The sequence below is a fragment of the Peromyscus californicus genome, unplaced genomic scaffold (assembly GCF_007827085.1).
Source record: "Peromyscus californicus insignis strain IS unplaced genomic scaffold, ASM782708v3 Scaffold_8__1_contigs__length_139910024, whole genome shotgun sequence".
In the NCBI taxonomy this organism is placed as follows: Eukaryota; Metazoa; Chordata; class Mammalia; order Rodentia; family Cricetidae; genus Peromyscus; species Peromyscus californicus.
The window spans coordinates 133,215,104-133,232,392 of record NW_026294606.1 but is presented as its reverse complement, the minus strand read 5'-3'; the positions used below and the strand labels follow the sequence as shown (position 1 = coordinate 133,232,392).

General features: G+C 46.4%; 1 protein-coding gene across 13 annotated transcripts in view; it reads left to right on the top strand.

Moving 5' to 3' along the window:
• The window catches only part of Znf827 (zinc finger protein 827), a 179,695-nt gene that overhangs the window by 16,523 nt on the left and 145,883 nt on the right, over nt 1–17,289 (top strand). For 4 of the 13 annotated variants that reach the window (XM_052728189.1, XM_052728190.1, XM_052728186.1 and 1 more), the window contains exon 1: nt 1,604–16,900. The exons of 2 other annotated variants lie outside the window; for them this stretch is intronic. In XM_052728189.1, coding sequence (XP_052584149.1) covers nt 16,819–16,900 — 82 coding nt within the window. In that variant the 5' untranslated portion in view covers nt 1,604–16,818. Of the gene's footprint in view, nt 1–1,603; nt 16,901–17,289 lie in introns of those variants that run through there. 7 more of the 13 variants (XM_052728182.1, XM_052728179.1, XM_052728191.1 and 4 more) reach the window with 4 other exon arrangements.

Here is a 17,289-nt window from a genome sequence, read left to right as displayed (position 1 = left end):
CTGCGGAGCATTTTCTTTTTTTTTTCTTTTTTCTTTTTGGTTTTTTGAGACAGGGTTTCTCTGTGTAGCTTTGCGCCTTTCCTGGAACTCACTCTGTAGCCCAGGCTGGCCTAGAACTCACAGAGATCTGCCTGACTCTGCCTCCCAAGTGCTGGGATTAAAGGCGTGTGCTACCACTGCCCGGTGCATTTTCTTGATTCATTAATGAAGATGTGGGTTGTATTGACTCTGGGAAGGTGGTCCTGGGTGATAGGTGATATAAAAGCAGACTGAGCAAGCCATGAGAAACAGTTCAGTAAACAGCACTCCTCCACGGCTTCTGCTTCAATTCCTGCCTCCAGATTCCTGCCTCAACTTCCCTCAGTGGACTCTGACTCAAGATATGGAAGCCAAATAAACCCTTTCCTCCCCAAGTTGCTTTTGGTTGTGTTGACACAGCAATAGTAACCCCAAGTCAGTCACCGGCCGCCCAGCTCGTTTGCCTCAGAGGCTTCATAGAAGAGATGGAACACATCTGGCTTGCTTTCTTCTCTTCCTTCCTGGGCTGTTGTCCTCACAGTTCAGACGCACCTCCCCCCGCCCTGTCTCATCCCCCCATCTCTTCACGCTGGTTATTGACTGGTCTGACTGACCCCACTTCCGTGACACCTCTTGACATCATCACGCTCCTCCTGCACTGCTGTTGTGTAGACTCTTATTTTTTCCCAGATAATTGAAATAGCTGCTCCCCCATGTATTTTTATTTACCCTCCATCTTTCCTTCTCCTCTCTCAGCGTTTACAGTCCATCCTTCACGCCGCTGCCATCTCAGGGAGGTGCTGAGCTCTTTCAGGCATCTGCATGAGAATGAAGTTTGAACTTCTAGACCCTGAAGATACGTTGTCTGAGCCCAGCAGCTCTGCCTTCTTATGTACCTGTTTCACGTATACTGAGTGATTGTTTCTGCATCCATACTGCATGCCACCTTCTCATAGTCATATTCTTTTCCCCGTTTATAGAGTGCCTGGGTGACTGCTTGGCCTGATAATGTCCTTCTTTGCCTCCAGATATCAGAGAGGCCCTTCTTGTTTTTCTCCTCCATAGTTACGGCTACTGAGCAGAATTAGGAAACTTTTTCCTTGGTTCACTTATTGTTGATTGCTTGTTATTGTCTTTAGTGACTGGACTTTTTTTGTTTGTTTTTTTCCGAGACAGAGTTTCTCTGTGTAGTTTTGGTGCCTGTCCTGGATCTCTCACTTTGTAGACCAGGCTGGCCTTGAACTCACAGAGATCTGCCTGGATCTGCCTCCTGAGTGCTGGGATTAAAGGTGTGTGCCACCGCTGCCCTGGTGTGACTGGACTTTTTATAAATGAACATGGATTGAGTGTTCATTTTTATACATATTTTTGTGTGTAATAGTTCCTGGTCTATAGCAGGTGGGTGATAAATAAATTAATGAAGGGAGGGGTTAAAAACCAGTTACAAAGTCAAAGAGATAGAAAATAATACTTGGAATTATTGAAAAAGAAAAAAGAAAGGAAGGGCAAGGATGGGAGGGAGCGAGAAGAGAGAGGAAGGAAGAGGGAGGGAGGGAGGGGGCGAGAAAGCGGGGGAGTAAAGAGTCACAAACAAACACAGGCGGTGTTTTGTAATGGTTTTTGAAGAACTTACTGTACACCTGGGCTGGGAAGGGGGTGATGAATAATGCCATGTATGTGCTCACGAATGTAGCCTAGAGATGCTTGGAGAAAGTTGTAGGCTTCCGGAGGAAACTGGGCCAGAAGAGCAGAGGCCATGGCCCCCACCGCTGTGGTTGGAAGCCTCCAGCACGACCTGACGTGTAGACCCCCCCTCCCACTATTGGCTGTTTCTGCCTTTCTGTCCCCAAACTGCCGGAGTTGTAAGAGTTTTCTGATGACTGGGCACATGTGGCATCTGGATTCTAGGGTTGCTAACAACCAGCAGTTTCCTGTCTGCTTTGGTTGAGATGACTGTGATACAGTGCGGGAGCAGTGTCCACTGCTCAGAGCACCACTGTCTAACACAGTGTACACTCGGGCCAGACGCCCGGGCCGGAAGGAAGAGGGAAACCATACAAGGACGAGGCTGGTGCCGGGTGCTTCACTTAGTCTCTCTGGTCCACCTTCGCAATGATCAACAAACTTCAGGTATTCGTTAGCTGTTCTACAGATAGAGGAGCAGCGTGCTGGATCACGTGGGTCAGAGGCACAGCAAGCTGATATTCGACTCAGAGTCTCTGGGTCCAGAACTCGTGCGGGTTCTTCTCAGTCACTCTTTTAAAGCTATGTAAAGCGTCTTGTAGTCTTACTTTTTACTAACTTGATCATCTCTTGAAGTTGTATATTTTATTCTATTTATTGTTTATTTATTTATTGGGAATCTGCAGTTGTCTGTTGAATGTTGGGGAATATTATTTTAAGGTGTGTTACTTTTGTTTATGTTGCATTTGTTTAACAGTGTGAAGCTGTGTTACTGCGCCTGTCTGAAACACCTGATGGTCTAATAAAGCGCTGAACAGCCAATAGCATGGCAGGAGAAAGGATAGGTGGGGCTGACAGGCAGAGAGAATATGTAGGAGAAATCTGGAAGGAGAAAAGAAAGTAGCCAGAGAAGGAGGAGGACATCAGGGGCCAGCCACCCAGCTGCACAGCCAGCCACAGAGTAAGAAAGAAAAGTATACAAGAAGAGAAAAGGAAAAGCCCAGAGGCAAAAGATAGATGGGATAATTTAAAGTTAAGGAAAGCTGTAGCTAGAGTTTTCCTGCCTGGCCCACAGTCAGGACAAATCTCTCTCACCTGCCAGTCCCACAGCCGTTCAAACCCGACCAAGTAAACACAGAGACTTATATTGGTTACAAACTGTATGGCCGTGGCAGGCTTCTTGCTAACTGTTCTTACTGTTCTTACAGCTTAAATTAATCCATTTCCATTAATCTATACCTTGCCACGTGGCTCGTGGCTTACCAGCATCTTCACATGCTGTTCCTCATCGTGGCGGCTGGCAGTGTCTCTCTGACTCAGCCTTCCACTTCCCAGCTTTATTCTCCTCCTTGTCCCGCCTACACTTCCTGCCTAGCCAATGGCCAATCAGTGTTTTATTTATTGACTAATTAGCAACACATTTGCCATACAGAACATCCCACAGCAGAAAGCTGGCTAGAAACAAGCCAAGCTAAGGCCGGGCATTTATAATTAAGTATAAGTCTCCATGTGTGATTTATTTGGGAGCTGGTGGCAGCCCCCAAAAGAGTGAAAAAAAATCCAACAAGAGTTGGATGTTATTCATTCTGCTGTGGCATTTTCTTGTTCTTAACTATAGAACCACTGTGGATGGAGAGGGACTCAGGCCACCTTCACCCTCTGAGCCATCTCTGGCCTGGTGTTTGTAGTTTTAAAAGTTTATTTAGGGTTGGGAATGTAGCTTAGTTGGTAGAATGCTTGGATGCATGTCCCAGAACATAAAACAGCATGCTTTTAAACCCAGCACTCAGGAGGGGGAGGCAGGAGGACCCGAAGTTCAAGGTCATCCTTGGCTACATATTGATGCCAGCTTGGGCTGTGTGGGACCGTCTCAGGGGGGAAGTTGTTTTTCTTTTTTAAATTTTTTTTATATAACCATCACTAACAACAACAACAAATGGAATGTAAGAGGGTGTCTACTCCTGAAAGCCTCTAGTAGGCTTATGTCAATCTTAATGCATAAAACTCAAAACAGAAAACAAACAGTAACTCTCAGTAACTACAACATACATATTGAAAACCAAGCTTGATCAGGTGGATATATTCATGTCAGAAGACCTTTTCAGTTCATATCTCCCCACAGAGCATCTTCCCATTGCCCAATGCATTTCCAGCCTCCTTTTCAAGTATCAGTTATTCATAGAGGATAAGCTGGCCAACCAGAATCAGGCACAGTACCTGGCCAGTGCAGCTGGAAGACTGCAGACAGTTCTAAGCTCTGCGAGACAAAAAAAGATGAGGCGTGCTTATCCACATACAATACAAAGGTATTTTATAGATTCTCCAAAGGTGATGAAGAGAAGAAATTGATGTGAGCATAATGTCAATGGTCACCATGTGGCTGTGCATACACACACCAGAGGAATGTTCCAGTTGTTTCTGTAACATCTGTGCTGTGGTTGAAGCTTATCTACAGCCTCAGTAGAGCTCACCCCCGATCTTGGGTTCCCCTGGGTACATTTCCAGGAGTATTGGGCTTACGTCCCCCCGGAGCACCATTGCCAGTGCCAGTGAACTTGAGAACAGTGCCAGCTTTCCCTCAGGTGGCAGATACAGCAGAGCTGTCTCAGTGAAAACCCTAAATGGCAGCTCTGAGGGAGACCAGAGAAGACAGGGGTCACACCCAGGAATCTTCTTAATTTTTTAAAATTTTTTATTTTTGTATTTTTTGAAACAAGATCTCATTATGTAGCCCTAGCTGTCCTGGAGCTTACTATATAGACTAGGATGGACTTGAACTCACAGAGATCCATCTGCTTCAAGATGTGGACCACTATACTCAGCATCCCCAGAATTCTTAAGAGGACAGAGTAGATAAAGCAGTTGGACCTAGAAGTTTTTGCACAGCTGCAGGACACGCTGGCCCTTGGAATCACCTTAGCTTGTTGGCTGGTTGTAGTTTTTGTTGATTTTCATGGGCTTTTGGCCTTTCATCCTTGACTCCGTATGTGTGTGCCAGGAGGTGAGTGGGGAAAATAAAAGCAGAGCACGAGTTAAGAACACATTTGATTGCTTGATAGCAGCCCTGGCTGTGAGCCTGGCTGGGGTAAAGGTTAAAATTGTTGGCCTACCTCATAGCCTCGAGTTAAGTTTGCATTAGGTGTCCTTGGGATCTGCTGTCTGGTGTCATGGATTTTTGTGCCCAACCAGTGAAGATATTTTCCCATAATCAATGGTACACATATCTTTTGGGCTGGTGTGTGTGGTAGGCTGTCTCCTCTGAATCTTTTGTCTGTGTCTTATGTCTGTCATATTTTTAAATGCAAAGTACAGAGCAGTCTCATCTTCTCTCTCTCTCTCTCTCATGCTTATCTCCCACGACTCTTTCCCCTTTGGGTGCATATATATTTTTTGGAAATAAAGGTGTATAGTGTGCTGTTTCCCTTACCAGACTGAAGGACTTGGGGTGTGGTCCCTGGTGAAGTGTGTCAGGTCCCTGCTGTTGGGACACATCCCACAAATAGCTCGATCATTTTATGCCTAAGCTAAGATTTCAGTGCTTAGCCATCTATGTATGGGATGCTATTTCTGAGGCTATGGCGTGCGTGATTGTGTTATTAGGGTCTTTTTTCCTGGTTAAGTTCCTTTTTGATCTATTAGGGATTTCCTTGTGATTTCAGTCATTTTGTGATTTATTGTTCATCTTATAACAGGTATTGGTAATATTAGGATGAAAACATTTATACAAGAGGAAATAAAAGTCAAGGGAGCAGGTAATTGACCGATTTATCAGCCTTAGCAGACAATGTTTCTGATAACGACATGGTAGCCATGGTAAATTTATTTCTGATTGCTTGAGGGGACAGATTTTATATGTTTTTGTACCATCGAGGTGCGTGAGAGGGTAAAGGAGCTAGCGGTCTATCTGTGGACTAACCGGGACAGCTTGGTTTCTGGACTGGCCTTTTGGTGAGTGGATTCACACAGTGTTTTAAACTGTCCCTCAGGTATGGGTTTGCTACAGCACACGCAGGCTGAGTTTACTTTCTATTGTTGCTGGTTGACGCTTACTAGGTAACAAGAGGCTTCACAGGGGAATGACTTTTTCTAAATCTTTCACTTCAGTGATACTTGGAATTAGACTTAAAAAAACAACTGTTAATCTGTTTCTATCACTGACTCTCTGGCCTCACTGGGGTGGTTGTGGACAGATGACCGCCTTAGCAGAGATGACACTACCGAGCAGGAGGGGTAGTTTTAGTTGTCAACTTGACACAACCTAAGATCACTTGGAAAGGGGTCTCAGAGGAAATGTCTAGATTAGGTTCGTCTATGGCCATGCCCCGGAAGGATTTTCTTGCTTGGGTTAATGAGGGTGAGGACCCCACCTGACTGTGGGTGGCACCGTTGCATGGGCTGGACCCTGAGCTGAAGGACAGAGGAGGAGCTGAGCACCAGCAAGCATGCACAGGGCCTTGACTGTGGGTGTTGTGTGACAGCTGTTCCTGCCACCTTGACCTTCCCACAGTGATGGACTGTCACCTGGAATTGAGGCAGATCAACATTTTCTTCCATGAGTTGCTCTTCTCAGGGGATTTTATCACAACAGAAAGTAAAACTGAGACACTGAGGTTACAGATTAGAATTCAGATGTGAAAAACCCATAGCAACATCCGTTTTACTTGTGTGAGTTTTATTTGCATGTATGTATGTACACCATATGTGTGCCTGGTGCTAGCACATTATATCTTGAGCTGAAGTTACAGACGGTTGTGAGCTGCCATGTAGATGTTGGAAACTGAGCTCGGGACCTCTGGAAGAGCAGCAAGTGCTATTTATTAACTGCTGAGCCATCTCTCCAGCACCCAAAGAAACACCCTGAGTGTGTCAGTTTTCTGGGGCTGCCATAACAGTTTCATAAACTGGTGGCTTAACTTTAAACTTAAAAAGAAAATATATTTGTTTGTGTATGTTTGTTTGTTTGTATAGTCATGAACACATATATGCCATGGCATGGGTGTAGAGGTCAGGACAACTTTTAGTCCTTCTTTCTCTCCTTCCACCCTGTGGGTCTGGGGATCAAACTCAGACCGCCAGCTTGGCAGCAGACGCCTTTACCCGCTGAGCCATCTCACTGTCTCAGACTAGTGTTTTAAACAGCAAAAGGAACCGATCGTCTTCCACTTCTGGAAGTCGGACACTCATGGTCAGGGAGTCAGTGGGGCTGTGTGCATTCGGAAGGCCATCGGAAAGCTGCCTCAGGATTCTCTTGTAGTTTCCAGGAGCTCTGTGGCTTGTGTGAGCGTATGTACAGCCTTTAAGTGGTGTCTCCCCGAGCACACATTAGGGACCTCAGTCATCTTGGATCTGAGAGTCACCCTAATGACTTTACCTTAACTTGATCATGTGAAAAGCTCTGTTTACAGGTCACATTCGTGTGCACGGGGTTGCTTAGCATCTTAACATCTTTTGAACAGTTTAGCCTGTGACATGAGGTATTTATTCCTAGTTTGCACACTGTTTAATTTTTTAATTACAATTTATTTGTTTGTTTGTTTGTTTTTCCAGACAGGGTTTCTCTGTGTAGCACCCTGGCTGGCTGGGGACTCACTCTGTAGGTCAGGCTGACCTCGAACTCCAAATGCTGTGATTAAAGGTGTGAGCCCAGTAACAAGAATTTATTTATGGTGCATATGTTGTGCGTGTGTGGTAGGGTATAAGTGTTCCTTGGCATGTCTGTAGAAGTCAGAGGACAACTTTTCAGAGTTGATTTTCCCTTCTACTGTGTAGGTCCCCAGGATCAAAACTCGAGACTCAGTGGTTCAGTTTCCTGCTGTGTCATTATACTAGCCCTGTACACAGTTTCAGTGAGTCTTGTGATTGTCACCTGCTTAGCAAAGAAAATGACTACGAATTTGGAAGAAGGGGCCTCAGCCTCGGATGCAGTGGAGACCCCAAGTCTTCAAAAGGGCTATTAAAATAAGAGTCCACAGGAGGGGACTGGGGAGGTGGTTCAGTGGGCAGCTCAGTGGTGCATGCTTGTGTGGTGCGTGCTTGTGTGGTGTGTGCGTATGGCCCTAGTGCTGGCGTGGGGGGGCAGATACAGAAGGATCTCTAGAATGCCAAAGCACTGAGCCCCAGATTTGGTAAGAGACATCCTGCCTTGAAAAGGAGGTGGACAGTGAGGGAGGAAGATGCCCCTTGCCATGATCTGCCTTCCACACCTGCGTGCATGGGTGTGTGAGCAGACATGCACATATATCCACCTGCAGCCTCCACAAATCCACAGGTGCTTGAAGCTGATTGATTAATATGAGTGCAAGACACTGACAATCTAAGTAGCTTGTGGGACACAGATCTGTGTATTAGAAACACAAGAAGGATCTCAACCTGTTAATGTTTTTGTTTGTCACGTACACATTCTAAAATCCTGCCAAATGAAATGTAAAAAAAAAAAATATTGTGTGTTTGATGAGCTTTGGTCTTTTGGTAAATTTTGTATTTTTTTTTATCTTTTGGTAATTTTTCATTACTTGAAAAAATGTATTTTTGTCACAGTGCTCCTGAGATTTTGTTTTTGAACTTGGCTTTGTCACTTAGTAAGAGTGAATGTGTGAGCTATTAAGGTTTTGGAAACTTGGTTGCCCATGAAAATTTGCTGACAAACATCAGATGTTTACCATGGTAGCAGGCATATCTTCAGGGCTCCATTCATTCATTCAGTTGATCTTTATTGGGAGTCTGCCGTGTGCCAGGGCTTGTTCTAGAACTCACTCACTCACTTAAAAGTAACGTAAAGGCACCATGATACTGTAATATGACGAGTTTGGTGGGGACCCAGAGCTCCTGTCTTGCCTTGGTTAGTCAGCTGTGGGGTCTTGGGCACAGCATTGGCTGTCTTTGGGTCTTGCCATTAGAACTGGATTTCCAAAATGATAAAACAAAATTTGAATTCACAGATTGTTCTGCAGTTCTGTTGGGCAGGGCTGGAAGCTTCTCTGTGCTCACAGGATTGGCGACTGTCTGCTTTCTGGCTGAGAACAGCAGTGGTAATGAATCCACCACCTTCACTGAGCCCACAACACTCTGAGGGGGGTTTTCCTATGTTCTTTGTTGCTATTGTCTTGTTTTTGAGATGGGTTTTGTGCAGCAGGCTGGCCTGGATCTCTATCTGCTCTTGCCTCTAATCACTGGTATCACAAGCGTCTATACCACCATGTCCCACATTTCCTGTGTTCTTGTTTCTCCAAGCAGGTGGGTGTCCACAGACACATGTGGCAACTTGAGAACAAGTTTTCTTTGGTAGTTTGTGGGAAACACCCAGTATTATTAAGTAAGGAGACAGAGTGCTGTCTAGGAGGCAGAATTCATAGAAATGACAACTGAAGACATAAAGACATTTGGAGTTTCCAGGAGGCAATTCTGAGTCAGTCCTGGGACCTCCTGGGGTGGGGGTGGGGCAGCTGCCTTCGCTTCTCTGGGAAGGAAAGTTTGTTCTATGTTTGAGATTCTAATTTTGAAAATGGTTTTAATTTCTGTTATTGACAGGTCCCACCTCTCTGATCTTAAGGCCCGTTCTTCCTCTGCATTGCCGCTCTGAGGAGTATTAATTGAGGGCCTGCCTTGTGCTTTGTGCTGTTCCAAGAGATAGGGCCACAGCCACAGATGGAGCAAAGATCTGCCTTCCTCACTGCCGATTGACGGGTTACCTGAAGACAGAGGGCATTAGCCACATGGGTATTTGGGAGAGAGAGGTCAAAGGTCTCGTGGCAGAGCTTACATCCTTCGTCTGAGTGAGTGGTTGGAAATGATCTCACAGATATGCAGGTCATATAGGGCTTCAAGGTCTGGGAGTGTACCCTGAGGAACGCAAGAAGCCATGGAGACCTTGAGGGTAGAATGCTGGGATGTGACATATCCTTGAAAGCTTTAGTCTGCCTGCTAGTTGAGACTCACAACCAGAACAAAAGTGCTTCTGTGGCCCCAGCGAGGAGTGGCGGTGATGTTCAGTGAGGTGGTTTGGCAGAAACGGAAAGACTGCCGGGATACAGCTGCGTGTGGAAGACAGAACCAACAGAGCCTGTGAGTGAGTGAGGTGTGTGGTGTGAGCAGTGAAAGGCAGCAGGAAGGTTTGTGGGGCCTCTGAGCCATTGTGTGGGAGAGACGGAGAGGTGGCCGTTTATGCTGAGTTGGGCATTTTGATGGAGGAGCTGTCTGGTTCCTCGGCTATTGAACGATGTGCCCAGGCCCTTTATCTGAGAATGTTGAAGCTGGCTTACTAACTGGATTGGAATTCCTTCCAAAGACAAGGCGTGATGTGTTCATCATCATTACCTCTTTCCACCAAGGGAATTTACATCATACTTCACAGGCAGTGCTGTGGGTACTTACGGGTGTGGCCCAGGATCCTCTGCAGTCTCAGGTGTGGGCTCTTCTTCCAGGTTGCCTCTCAGCTGAACTGGTGACAGGAATCTGGTTGTCTCTCCCACCTGGGCAGATTTTAGTTTTCCTCTTGGCCTGGCTGACAGCTGTCGGGTGCCCTTGGCACCTGCAATCCCCGAGCTTTGTCCTGGGAACTGGTGGGGGCTCTATCACAGAAAACTCCAAGGCCGGAAACCTCCAAGGGTCCCTCCTTTCAGGCCAGCTTGGTGTGGGGGAATATCCTGAGGCTTTCAGGCCACAAAGGGATAGTTTAGACTTTGGCAGACAAAGCCAGCCCAACTGCAGATGTGTTTTGTGTTCACATCATAAAACTGGTGGAGAGCAGCTCTGGATGCTGCAGAAGAAACTTATTAACCGGCATGGAGTGGCTGGGTGGCTTTTGTCTTCTTGGCACCTCTTCCCTGGCCTTTCTTCTGTGACCCACATTGAGCCCACTAGATCCCGCCCTCTGGCTTCAGTGATAGGCCTAGGGAGAAGAGATGACCGCCAGCAGGCCAATCAGAGAGAGAAAGACCTTTTACTAGTGGATCCTTAGAGTGAAAATCCAGACAGCCTGCAGCCAGGTTTTTAGCCTCTTGGGGAAAGTGTCCCGAGAAGAAGCATGTAAAGACTATTGAGAACTCGCTCTGATGGTGCTTGCAAAAACCTACCAGACCCATTGTGGCCCTGCTGTGCGCGGTACAATCCTCCATGTGAAAAGGGCTCTTGCTCTGTCGTCCTGCTACCTGATTGTGGTTCACCACCACCAGAGCAGCTAACTTCTACCATCTGTCATCTAGTGGTGAGGTGTCTTAAGCTAGTGGCCGTGAGGTGATCAGTGGTGCCGCCTACCTTTGGATCAGTAGGTAGTATAGTTTTCAAATGGGAAGAATGCAGACTCTAGACATTTTCTCCCCTTCAAGTTCATCTGTCCAACACATACAACAACCTGCGAATTAGCCTTCTTCACAAAAGAGATGAATTTAGTTTGGTTGTTTGCAGAGGCACAGGCCTGTATGTGGAAGATTTCCCAACATCTGGTACAATTTCCAAAGCTGCCTATACCATTGAAACAACTGCTCCCTGTTACCACGCCACAGTGTTCGAGGGCTCCCAGTGTTGGTGGCAGCCTGTGACTTGAATACCTGTGCAGTCCTTGCTCTGCTGTGCTCTACAAACTAACTGTAGGGCTCAACTTTGGGGCATGAATTCTGAGACCATTCCCTAATATCTTTGTTGGGTTAAATCACTCTAGGGGTCTGCTGTTTGTAGAGTGCCCCCAGATCTTAGCCTGCATGAGTCCCGGTTACATCCTCAGCACCAAAAACTGGAGTGACAAACATCTGTAATCCCAGTGCCTGAACAGTGGAGGCAGGAGGAGGACATTCTTGGCTACACCTCAAGTGTTCTACTTTCACTTCTGTGATAATACCTGACCAAAACCAGCTCATGATCCCAGGTCACAGTCCATCACTGCAGGGATGTCACAGTGCAGGAGCTTGAAGCGGCTGTCAGTCACATTCACAGTCAAGATCAGAGAGAATGAATTAAGACACTCATGCTTACTTGCTTTCAGCGTGGCTCACATACAGTTCTGACCTCTTGCCTAGGGAATGGTGTTGCTCATAGTGAGTTGGTTCTCCCGTATCAATTAACTTGATTAAAACAAGCCCCATGGACATGCCCACAGACCAATTTGTGTAGACAAACTCTGAGAGTCTCTTCACAGGCGATGCATTGAGACTCCCTTCACAGGCAATTCTAGGTTGTGTCTAGTGGACAAGTAAATCTAACCACAGTGAATCTGAGGTCAGCCTGGAATATCCTAGAGCCTGTCTCAGACAAACAAACAAACACCAAATAAAAACTCCCAACTATCAGCATTTAGCATTGGTTTTGCCAATAGCTTTTGTAGTACAGATCCTTCGACTTTACACATCGCTTTTGTATAATGTTTCATGTAGAAACTGGCTGTTTGATTTGCAGCAAGTATTACAGGTCCAGTTGATAATGGTAACAGAGACAGGCAACCTTGAAAGGCAGGTCTAGATATTTACCTCAGATGTGTATTAAGTAGGGAGGGACTTGGATGATCTTTATAGGGAAATGAGCTATTTGGTAACAGGTGAACATACCTGTGGAGGGGTTAAGAGACCTTCACTATTGACCCAAATCAACCTCTAATAGCCCTAAGAGGCTGGCGGATCCGTGTGTGTATCACTGGTAGGAATGGTATGTAGGTAGCTTGAGAAACGAGGCTCACAGGTTTCACCCTAACTCAAAAGTCTGGAAATTAATAGGCATTTTGTATATATTGTTTGTCCATCTGCTCCCCATCTTTCTAAATGAGGATGTCCTGAGTTGAATGTCAGCCCAATTAAATGCATCTAATGAAAACTTTCCAACTTGGAGAAGGTGAGGTGCAGAGGCATTCTCTTCGGAGAGAGCAGAAGAGTCTGGATATCAGCTTACCCGATTGCTGCTCAAGAACTAAATTATAAATAACTGTGCTGGGTGGTGGGAGTTTGTTTTGTGCTACTCAAAGAAGAAATATTCACAATGTAGAAACAGAAATGTATTCGATGCATTTTTCACTTGGTAATTGCATTATTTTTATTCTTAATTCTCTGACTTTCTGATTTTTCATAGCACTCAATGTGAAAATGGATGGGAGCCCACAGACAAAATAATGAATTCTTTAACATGCTCGCACACACACATGCACATGCACACTCATGTGTACTCGCACACACACATGCACATGCACACTCATGTGTACCCCCATACTGTTGTGTAAAACTGGCAAGAAACAGTGCAAACCTGACAGTCTAGACAGAGATTGTTGGAGGAATAACAATGCAAACAACTCCTTTTTTTTTCTTTAGAGGTTAAAAATAATGTGTTTACTAGAGTTATTTGCATTGGCCATTTAGAGGCTTCCCCAGGATGCCTTGGTTAAGAAAGCTGTGAAAGCCGCAGGAAGCCTTGCCAGGACCTTGTGCTGCTCTGCGATTTCCTAGGCTGATTTCATGCTGGTTGATGGACAAGAAGATGGAGGTGTCTTGCTGCCGGGGCTTCTCGGGTTCCAAGAAGGGAAAGTCAGGAATTGCATGTCCTGCACTTGGCGGCATCCGGCGGGTCCTCTTCTAAACTCACAGTGGCACAGTGTGACGTGCCTACCGGTGGGATTCTTTCCTCGTGATGCACAGGGACAGCAGCTGCCTGTAGCTGGACCAGTACAGTCTCCATGAAACCTTGCTTCACAGTACTCAATGTGAAAATAGAGGGGAACCCACAGACATAATAGTAGATACTAATGGATAATTTACATTTGTGGGGAACCCCCCCAGTATTACAGACAGAAAGTGCACTTTGGTCTTCCTCAACCTCTTTACCTTACTTGTCTGAACTTACTTTTCTAAAGGCCTCCTGTACTTTTGATTTGATCTCAGGGACATCAGCATAATTTTAGCTGTGTTTCTTCTCAACTGTCTGCTCTTTCTCTTTTGGGGGAATGTGTTTAAATTCTCTGGTTGGTTGAAGAGTCCAGACTTCAGAAACGTCACCATCAGGGAGGGGATTGTGTGGTTGTGTGCTCAGAGTTCTCTGGGGGAGCAGAACCAACAGGATGGTTGTGTATCACAAGGGTAACTCGTTAGACTGCCTTACATGATGCTTCTGGGTAGTTTAGCAATGGCTGTCTTCATGCTGAAGAGGCTGAGGATCCAGTAGCTGATCAAGTGCACGAGGCTGGATACCTCCACAGTCCCAGTGTGGCACTGAAGTCCTGGAGGATGCTGGGCGCATGGAGTATCATGGGTCTGTGGTCCAGACTAACAGGCCGAAGAAGCTAAGGTGCATCGCCAGTCAACAATGGCAGCAGCAGTAACAAGGCTAATTCAGTCATTAGCAAGGGTGAAGGCAGGCAGCAAAATCAGCCCCGCTTCCCCTCAGACCTCAGGTCCCCTAAATGCCAGTGTGTTTCTCAAGCCTCCAACCCTCCATCCTTAGCAGATGCAATCACGGAGATCCATGTTCCTCTGAACTATCCAAAAACTGGGATACACAGTTTGTATTAATCACTGTGAGGGGTAATCTTTGTCATTAATTTGGTTGATTCTGGAATTAATTAAGGAGATACACCTCTGAGGGGAGTCTGGGGGGATATTTCCTGGAAGAACTGACTGACAAGAAAGGGGGTAGCAAAGGGTCCTCTACCCAGCACGATCACCTCCAAATAGGGGCCCCTTGCTGATTTCTGATTCAAGCAATGAAAAGGTGCCGGGGGTGTCAGGGAAGGCAGCCAACTTCTCAGAACGTCTTGCGGAGCCATTCGGGAGGCCCCTGGGCAGGCTCCTTGGTTAGCAGAGAAAGAAGCCCTGGGCCAGGTGTCCAGACATCTGGGTCCTTGGTTCTGCTGTCAGCAGTAGGAAGGAAGCCGTATGGAGTTGAGGTGACTGGTTAGCGTATTTCATCATCTCAGTAAAATGACGAGATTGGACACCGTCTGTAACCTTTCAGGGTCTCAAAATCCTCATTTCATAGATCTTCTTAGTTGACTCTTTTTTTTTTTTCGAGACAGGGTTTCTCTGTGTAGCTTTGCGCCTTTCCTGGAACTCACTCTGTAGCCCAGGCTGGCCTTGAACTCACAGAGATCCACCTGGCCCTGCCTCCCGAGTGCTGGGATTAAAGGCGTGCGCCACCATCGTCTGGCCTTAGTTGACTCTTAATGCATTGGCTTAGGACCAGTCTTGACTATCTAGTGCTCCACAAGTATGAGAATAGAACCCCAGAGCACTTTATTTTGGATCATGCATTTTTTCTGTTCACTTATGTAATATGCATATGTACATGTATCATGTAATATGTATAATGACCAAAGAAGAGTCAGCTGATTTTTACTGTAATGATTCTTACATTTTTCTACTTTTCGACCTTTTCTACTGTTTATGGTAGAGCTCCCATGTGATTTTTTTTTTTAAGGGTGAGGTATTTAATCTAAAATCAAGGCAGGTCATTTGCAAAAGACACATAAAGTTAGCCTCATTGTTGGGGTTGATGCTGACTGCTCAAGGTTTGGTAAAGAGCACCCCGACTCCTGGAAGCCTGGGGAAATGAGAGTTTCAGGGCAGACAGAAACCATAGAAATCAACTGAGAAAAGACAAATCTGGCCAATGGCGGGGAACCAGACCGGTTTCAACTGAGGAAATTCAGTTTTAGCAAATTTTTTTAAAGCAAATTTCATTGGATGTTTTACATTTTCTTGATAAATTTATAAAGGACCTGGGGAAGGAGTTGCAGAGCTTTCCCCTAGTAAGAGAATTGGTCATTTGTGGCAGCTCCTCTCTGAACACATGGGCGGCTCAGTGTGTTTGCTTGTACTTCCTTGTGTGGTTCCAATTCTGAAAACAAACAGCGTGCGTGTGCGAGGGTGTCAGAGGTAAGCAAGCACAGTCTCCAAACACTGGCGGAACTCTGCTGGGGACCAGGCACCCTGCTAGGCTCAAAGTGGGGTGTTAGGTGAGGGAACACAGTCCTGCCCCAAAAGAGCACCCTTTTAAAGGGGAAGCTATTTAGTGTCAACAGACACTAAAATACCGTGGAATCTGAGCGCCAGCTGTCACCTGAAGGGAACCACTTGACCCCGCCCTGTGCTCCAGTCCCTGAGGCGGGCTGCTTCACTCGTAACATCTGCAGCTCTTTCCCACGAGGCAGCCAGAGTGATCAGCCCTGTGAGGCCTGCACCCCCGCCCTCCAGGGGCTTCCAGTTTTGCTAGCTTCTCAAGTGTGCAGCACGTTACTGATCTGCATATGACATCCTCACTCATTTGCAAACGTCCTCGCAAGCAGACACTGCCCCTTGGAGCTTCCATCTCGGCTGCACACCCCAGCACGCATGCTCCGTGCTGGCCCCTCAGAAGCCAGTATCTTCGGAAGCTTCGGTGAAGAACGTTATGTTGCAGAGTCACAGGGCTTCTTCCCTCTGCGTGCTGGGATCGCTCTCCTCCCCGTCTCTTTTATGTCTTTGCTCAAAGGTTACCATCTCAGTGAGGGACTCTGTGACCTTGTCTAAAATTGCAACTTCCCTCCTATCAATGGCCTGTGATCCTCCTTGTCATATTCTAAGATTTCCCCATTGCATTTCCCACCCTCCTGCCCACAGCACCATCTACAAAGAGAAAGCTTCAAGGAGGCAGGGTCATTATTTTGTTATTTGTTGTTCAATTTAGTACAATCTAGAATACTGTCCGGCACACGCTAAGCACGCTGTAATTATTTGTTGAGGGAGTAAGTAGGAAGGAGGGACTAATTCTGTGGGACAGTTGGGAGGAAAGAACCTTTGGAGCTCGGCTTGGAGGATGATGGGTAGACTTTGACCACGTGTTTTTCTGGGAAAGGGCCTTCCAGACAGACGGATGCCACAAAGGTGAAAACATGGTGGTACTCACTAGCACTCGTGGAATGTGAAGTTCCACCTGATCGGTGTGTGTGGGAGGACCACAGCGGTGGTGGATCAGTGTGTGAATGGAGAGGAAGTAGCTCCTGAGAACTCAGGGTGGCTTAAAGGAACAGGTTCCTAGTCACTAACTACCCTTAAGTCACGGCAGGAAAGCGGATGGTAGAAGTCAGAGCACTGGGACACGAGTGACATCAGAACCCGGCGCTCTCAAGAAGTCACTAATGCAAACAGAATTTGCTAATAAGATCTGACTTTTATGGAGCACTTTTCTGTTTTCAAAACATGGTCACATGCTTATTGGAACTTAAGCGTAACAACTGGCCGAGAGAGTGTGGCAGGTAGTGTTTACATGTTCAGAGGAGTCTTATGAAAAACTGAATTGCATCTTATACTGGAGGAAATGGAGCCTCAAACCACCTAGGTGATCTCCCTGAGGTCACTGGGCTAAGACGAGGGTGCAGGGTTGGGGTAGGAGGTGGGGGGACTGGAGGTGGGGGGCAGCTTCCTGGCCCTGCAGGCTGCTCTCCAGTGCCGACACCATCCAGAGGGTAACTGCTTGGTGCTTGGAAGCCTTTGGTCTTGTCGTCCCCAGTCATGGAAAGCAGTGGGGTTTTCATCTAGCCACTTCTTCGCTGGTTGTGTTTTCCTCCTCTCTTTGTCTAGTTCAGCTCGTACTGAATCACTGCTGGAAAGACAGACTGCTGATGTTTCTGTCTTTGCCTGTTTA